Source organism: Nicotiana tabacum, chromosome 22, assembly GCF_000715075.1.
Source record: "Nicotiana tabacum cultivar K326 chromosome 22, ASM71507v2, whole genome shotgun sequence".
NCBI lineage: Eukaryota > Viridiplantae > Streptophyta > Magnoliopsida > Solanales > Solanaceae > Nicotiana > Nicotiana tabacum.
Window position 1 is genome coordinate 9,657,163 of NC_134101.1, and position 7,860 is coordinate 9,665,022.

The window sequence follows — 7,860 nt, forward strand, 5'->3', positions numbered from 1 at the left end:
TTCTCTATCACCTTTCATTTCCTTCTCATTTCGGCTCCTGTTAATTTTCTGTATTCCAAAATTTCCCAGTTTTCTAAGGTTAGCTTGTGTACATATAGACAATAGCTTAACTTGTAGTTTTTCTTCATTCTGATCTAGATCTCTCTACCATTTCCCATGTATAACTCCAACTTTGTACGTTTTCGTCCACTTCAAGTTTATATTTAGCTGTCTGTGAATAAGTTAGCTCATCAAAAAAGCCTTTTCTATAATGAATACTAATACCTATTTTCCATCAGTTGATCATAGATCATCAGATGGACTCGAACTTTGTCATCGTTTCGCTATGACCAGTACTAATCTTGGCAATGAATTTAGCAGTGCTGATCATCATGATGTTGTGTTCTTTTCATCGAGTTGCGGAACATCATCAAATAATGATAACGTTGTTGTTGAGGGTGGTGGTGGTTGTGATCAAACAGTAGTCGAAAGCGACTACTTTGATGGAGTGTTTAAGTATATACAACAGATGCTTTTGGAAGAAGATGATGATTTAGAAAGTAGACCTTGCATGTTTCAAGATTGCGTTGCTCTTCAGGCTGCTGAGAAATCTTTTTATGATGCCCTCACTGACAACAACAACAACGATCCAACAATCGTCGAACACTGTTCTAGTACTGATTTTCCAGTTAATCATGCTTTTATTAGTACTACTCATTGTCTGCTAGACGACAACTTCAATCACTTTCTTGATCAGCCCAACTTGATTTCTGATTTCAATGCTTCAAATACTGGAATACGTGGAAACACTCCTTTGAACAATAATTGTCAAGCTGCTGCTGCTGCTAATGGTGATCATAGGAATATCTATTATGGTGTAAACTCCCCAAATACTAACAATCAAGGGGGGACATCAAAGTCAGAGGGGAAAAAGAAGCACAATCGAGAGGAATGTGGCGAATCATCAAACGGGCCAAATAGCAAGCAGTTTGCGAGTAATGGTACAGAGGAAACAGAAGAGCAAACTCATGAGGAGTACTACGATAAGGCACTTCTTTGTCCAGATATGAATCCTGCATTTTATGTTGAGGATTCGTGTGACGACGGATCAAGATCATCATCAGAAAATGTAGCATGGGACAAGCAAAAAAGCCGTCATATAAAGCAGTCTAAAAGAGGAAGGCCACGTGGAAGCAAAAAAGGTGTAAAGACTAATGAAGTAGTAGATCTTACCAGTCTCCTAACACGATGCGCGGAAGCAGTAGCTAGCTATAACAGCAAGACTTTTGTGGAAGTTCTCAGCAAAATCAGGCAACACTCTTCTCCCTTAGGCGATCCTACTGCTAGATTGGCCTATTGCTTTGCCAATGCCCTCGAAGCTCGGTTTGCTGGTGGTGGTGGAGACACAATTACTACTCCTAAGAAATCAATATTATCAGCTGCAGATTTCTTAAAAGCATTTCAGGTATACATCACAGCTTGTCCATTCAAGAGAATGTCAAACATATTTGCTAACAAGTCTATCGCAAAATTAACCAATGAAGCTCCAAAGATTCACATAATAGATTTTGGGATACTATATGGATTTCAATGGCCTTGTATAATACATGGAATTTCCCTTAGGCCAGGTGGACCTCCAAAGCTTAAGATTACAGGAATTGATTTCCCTCAACCAGGTTTTCGACCAGCTGAGAGAGTCGAGGAGACAGGACGTCGATTGGAGAATTATTGCAAGAGATTTGGTGTTCCATTTGAATATAAAGCAATAGCAAAGAAATGGGATGATATTAAACTAGAAGATCTGATTATTGAACAAGATGAAACTGTGGTTGTCAATTGTTTGTACAGGCTAAAGAATGTACCCGATGAAACAGTATTATCACATGGCAGCAACAGTCCGAGAAATGCTGTTCTAAAATTGATCAAGGAAATAAATCCACACTGGTTCGTTCATGGGATCGTGAACGCTATGTACAATGCCTCTTTCTTCACTACAAGATTTCGAGAAGCTTTATTTCATTTCTCGTCTCAGTTTGACATGTTCGAAGCTACAATGACACGAGAAGATGAAGGGAGGATGATATTCGAGCAAGAAGTATTCGGAAGAGATATAAGGAACGTTATAGCTTGTGAAGGGACGGAGAGAGTTGAGAGGCCGGAGAGTTACAAGCAATGGTCAGTGAGGAATCAGATAGCGGGGTTCAGGCAACTTCCGTTGAATCAAGACATTGTCAAGGAAGTTAAGGCCAAGGTGAGAATGTTTTATCACAGGGATTTTCTAGTGGATGAAGATAGTAATTGGATGTTGCAGGGTTGGAAAGGAAGAATAATGTATGCACTCTCTGTTTGGCAGCCTATACATAAATAAAAGTGCGCACTAATCTCCCGCTATGCGCGGGGTCCGGAAAAGGAATATACATAAATAAAGCTGTTAATTTACAGCTTGTTTGAATGGTTGTTACTCATCGTTTTATAATGTATTGTATTGTATTGTATTGTATTGCATCGTTATATGAATACAATATTTGAATAGATTGTACTGTTCACTATTGTTAAATAACATTTTGTTGTTTGATTTGACTATATCGTACTGTACTGTAACTGTTACGTTTACTAAAATACCCTCTATTATTTAAATATTAAATTTATCAAAAATTACGCATAAAAATAATATAAGAAAACCCTTTTCTACTAATTTATCATCAAATATGTCTTATAAAGAAAGGAACGAGAATTGGCAAAACACAGGAACAAATAATTGGAGTTAAAATCACATTAGGAGAAAAAACAAAACAAAAAGAAGGCAAAACATATACCTTTTATGAAAGTATGTTATAGGTTGGAGATTTGGAAAAAAGGATGAAGACAAAGTATGTTATATTGGAGATTTGGAGTTAAAAAAAAAAAGGTAAAAGGTAAAATAGAATTATGGAGTAATAAGTTAGGGCATAATTTGAAAGAAAATTAGGAAATAATCCCACCACATCAAATCGGTTGTTTAAAAAAATGGGACTTTTCATTATTCCGGAACAATGGATTTAACAATACAATACAACCAATTTTAATGAAACAATCAAAACAAATATTATTTTGGAATAACAATGCAATACGATACAATGGGTAACGACCATCCAAACAAGTTGTTACTGCAACGTAGCTGAATTCAAGAGTAATAGGCAAATCTTGCAATCATCAATCTTGTATGAACATGAATGAGTGAGAATCAGTCAACATCTGGAAATTTTGCTGGCTATATATTTTTTCCTTTAGCAAGATTTTAGCTTTTCCTCTTAATGTAAGAAAGGAATATAATTTGTATGGCGGGTCATTACGGGGCAAGACACATATAGCCATTCTCAGATATATTATTTAGAGATTAACCATTACTTATTTTATCATGAAACTTAAACTAAAAATCTTAACTTCAGGACAACTCAGGACATTTTTTGTCCTAAAAAATTGAACTGAAAATTTGAAATTCATCACGCGCTAGCTAATTTCTAAATAGCAACCCTTTAGAGTAGCTACCTGATTTCATTTCTACGGTCATTACCATTGCCTGATGCAGAGTTACTAACAATGAGAACCAAATCGGGATCTTTATACAAATAGCCATCCAGTTTCACTATTTCTATTTATTTTTTCTAGCCGATATAAATAGATTATACACTTATTATACATAGTTGTATATATACTCCCTCCGTTTTTTATGTGAACCTATTTACTTTTTAGTCCGTAGTAAAAAGAATGACCTATTTTCATATTTGGAAACAATTTACCTTTATACAATAATTTATAATCATACAAAATATATGTTCTTTATTTAATACTGCAAGTTCAAAAGTATTCTTTTTTTTCTTAAACTCAGTACTCAATCAAATAGGTTCACATAAATTGAAAGTATTATATATTGATTATACATAGAGTATAGGGAAAATAAATAATAGCCGAAAAAATTTATATTTTTTGTATATATATACATTCCGTATGTTATATATAAAAATTATACAAATTTTATACACTTTTTTGACTACCGAATATAAATAGTTTCTTACGCGGGCTAAAAGTGATAATACCCCGAATAGTATACATTCGCCAACTATTTGCATGGCATGTCTTAGCTATATAATGCATGTTAACTTAGTAAATCGTTATAATTAATTTCCTTCTTTTTCAAATGTTCAACCTAATATAATCAAAATATAAATTCAACGGATTATCAAAAAATGTAAAACAATGTTTTAGCTAGGGTATACAAAGATCCAAAATTGCATGGCATGTCTTAGCTAGGGTATACATAGATCAGGTTGTTTCAGATTTCGATTTATTGAGTTGGTGCGATTTGTCGGTTTCATCTGTACACCCTTATTCTTCTCCTACTTTCTCTGCCATTCTACCATACTTTTCACCTTATACTGCGTTTCTTCCAAATTTGGAATTATTTTATTTGTTACTCACTTTTAAATACTTCTACAGTTTTATGTATTGTTAGTATATAATGCATGTTAACTTAGTAAATCGTTATAATTAATTTCCTTCCTTTTCAAATGTTCAACCTAATATAATCAAATCAAAATATAAATTCAACGGATTATCAAAAACTGTAAAACAATGTTTTTTTCCAAAACAACTGTCAAAGTCTAGCTGGCTAACGATTCCTGTCGTAAACACCTAGTCTACTTGCGAATTGCGATCAACGAAACATATTTCCTAAAAATATGAGAATCTCCGTCAGCTTTTGTTTCATTTTCTTTTTCTTGGTGTGAACTTTTAGTTTAATTTGCTATTTTCCTGGCAGTTTCTTTCTCCTAGTTTTACTTGCGCCTTCCCTTTAATTGTTTTTTATTTGACCAATAATTTATGTAAATATTCGACCACTAGAAAAAGGTTTGCTGTTCGGAAAATTTATTTACTCTATTTCTCATGAATCATTTAAGCTTAGCTGTTGGTTACTGTTTCGTAAATGTTGTAGTGGTAAATATTTTTGCCATATTTTTTTAAGTAGAACGATTTATCGAAAACTGCTTTTCTGTCTGTATAAGGTAGGTATAAGATTGCGTAGACATTATCATTTCTAGACTTCACTAAGTTTGTTGTTTTTGTTTACGTAAAACAAACTAGTCCGCCATACGTACTTTGAAGACAAGACAAAAGTCCCAAAGACGGTCAAACCAAGAAGCTATACCATACTAGTGGTGGTGAAATAGATAAAAAAAAAATAGTTATCTATCCATATTTTTTTCATTAAAAAATAGGTTGGATAATGAATTTTTTTAAAATGGGTCAAATATTGATAAGATCCTTATTATCCACTTAAAAATAGTTAATCAATGGGTTTAACTTTTATATTTACAAAGACTCAAATTAGGGGTTCTTCAAGCTTGGGAGACTAGGAATTCTCCCAAAGTTATCATATTCAAGAAGCCACATATAATACAAATCTCCATATTATTCGCCGGTTAACTCATTTTCTATCTATATTAAATATGATTGGGTCAGATAATTTATTCATTTTGCATTACTCTTTTTTTACGTACTCATATCCGATCCGGCCCGCCCGTTTGCTACCCCGATACCATACATATGTAAGGAAAAATTAAATATCGTTGCGTGATTTCTCGAGAATTTTCATGTGTAAAATATAGATGAAGGAAAATCTTTTGACTTACAATTTTTCGTCACTATTAATTCATGACTTACAGTTTTATGGTTTCAAATCTGTGTACATATGTGCACAAAAACATGTCCAAGTTGCCCTAACCTACTCCTGTGGATAATATATCTCAATGCACATAAATAATAAAGTTGTCTTATGAATACAATGCACATGAATGACTTTTGGCAGGGCTATTGTACTATTGTCTTTTCCCCTAAATCTGTTACTTTGCCAAATCAGTAACCAATAACCATATATACACATGCAAGGAAATAAAACAATAATTCATAGTACATAAGAAGAGAGTAAGTGTTTTCAACCGCATACTTGGAATTTAGTATTATTTTTTAAAAAACAAGCACATTCAATTTCCTACTAATTAAGAGTAGTCATGTCCTTTAGAAATACACAGGAATGGGACCAAATATTTATTCCCTTACTCATTTTTACCAGTCTCAGAAGCAAAAGAGAGAAAAGAGGATGAACATCATTTATGGTATACAGACGTATTACATATTATATTGGTCAGACGATATATTAGCTAAGTTGTTTTATACGTTGATTGTATAAAAATTATACTATCAAGTCATTTAAAACTATAATTAAAATAAATATCCGTTAATAGTGAAAACATTGGCAAGTAAGACAGAGCATCTGCTAAAACAAGTTAAATAGACTGAAATATAAAAATTGTTAATATATCTCCCTCCATCTCAATTCATATTCATGTGGCGTTCTTTCCTTATTAGCCAGTTGTAAAAAGAATAATATCTTTCTATATTTAACAGAGTAACAATTTAACTTTAAATTTTTTATTTTACCCTTAGTGCAATGATTTATAGCCACAAAAATATTTATAACTTATTTTAAATAAATTTCAAAATTCATTAATTTTTTCTTAATTAGAATGTAGGTATTATACAGTAAATCCATATAATAAATGCTAGCTGGTGAATGCATGATTTTTCGCAAATGTATGGAAGGAAGACAACGAATACATGTCATAGCGGCTATATATAATGCAGCAAATATGGGTGATATGTCTTCTCCTGAATAATAATTCTGAATTTGGTAATTGGTATCGTGCGTGCCATGATAAACCAACGCTGTGAAAAATATTGTGAAATTAGACAGGGCAGATTTAAGATTTTAAGTTCATGAATTTTGATCACATCCTTTTTGGTTTATTGGCTTCAGAACAAACTATTTATACATACTAAATAATTATTTTAATACAAGTGCAAAATTTGAATTAAAGTTACTAAAAAATTTCGAATGCTTAAGTACTATTATGGCTTCGCCCCTGAATTAGAAACGACGAATGCCTGCTAGATAGTAGTACTAATTTTAAAATAACTAGTCACCCACCTTCACCCAACGGCCTCCCCCAGGGGCGGATTTACATGGACACCGCTTGGTCGAAAATTTTTATTATATATATATATATATATATATATATATATATATATATATATATATATATATATATATATATAACGAAAAAGGGTTAAAAATGTTTCTAACGTATTGAAAATGATTTAACTTTGCCCTCCTTCCACTTATTAGGCCATAATTGCCCTTAACGTTAACTTTTGGATTAAAAATATCCCTCTTTTAACAGAATCATGAGATGGCATATGTGGGTCCCTTAATTAAATAAGTGGCATTAATTTATTAGTCCACCTGGCTATTAGACCCGATCCATAAATAATCCGACTCATAATAACCCGAGCCATTAGGATTTATTTGTTTACACGAGTTTGGCGATTGTTGATCCTGGGAAAGATTAACAATTCGAAAATATCATTCAAATGACAATGATGCAATTCGAAGAACATATCTTTAAATTACTGTAATATATATATATATTACAGTAATTTATTTAATTGTTTACTTTGTTAAATAGTGACACCGCTTATGAAAAATCCTGCGTACGCCAGTGGCGTTCCTATCCCATTAATCCTAAGATAAAAGATAATTATCGTATCATATTTTTCTCTTTTTTATTTATCCACTTTTGGTTTACGGTAATTTACTGCATATATGTTTAGGATTTCACAAGCTTTGCAAACTACCTTGACTTGTGAGATGATTTCATTTCATCTCATTAAGCAGGATGTTACGATCTGGAATTTCTTATCGACGGGATTGTGGTGGTGCCTAATATTTCACTTGTTAGACAAGACAACGTTAGAAAATCATTAAACCAATTCCTTATTTTCATT

The 7,860-nt window shown here is 32.6% G+C and overlaps 1 protein-coding gene across 1 annotated transcript; it reads left to right on the forward strand.

Annotated features, from left to right (window-relative positions):
- LOC107791263 (scarecrow-like protein 30) lies at positions 1–2,511 on the forward strand. Its single transcript, XM_016613294.2, has one exon. It carries the CDS (start codon positions 251–253, stop codon positions 2,345–2,347), a length of 2,097 nt encoding a protein of 698 aa, XP_016468780.1. The 5' UTR covers positions 1–250; the 3' UTR covers positions 2,348–2,511.
- Positions 2,512–7,860: the final 5,349 nt, after the last annotated feature.

Excerpts from the sequence above, each read along its gene's own strand:
- LOC107791263 (XM_016613294.2), top strand. The coding sequence starts at position 251 with ATGAATACTAATACCTATTTTCCATCAGTTGATCATAGATCATCAGAT.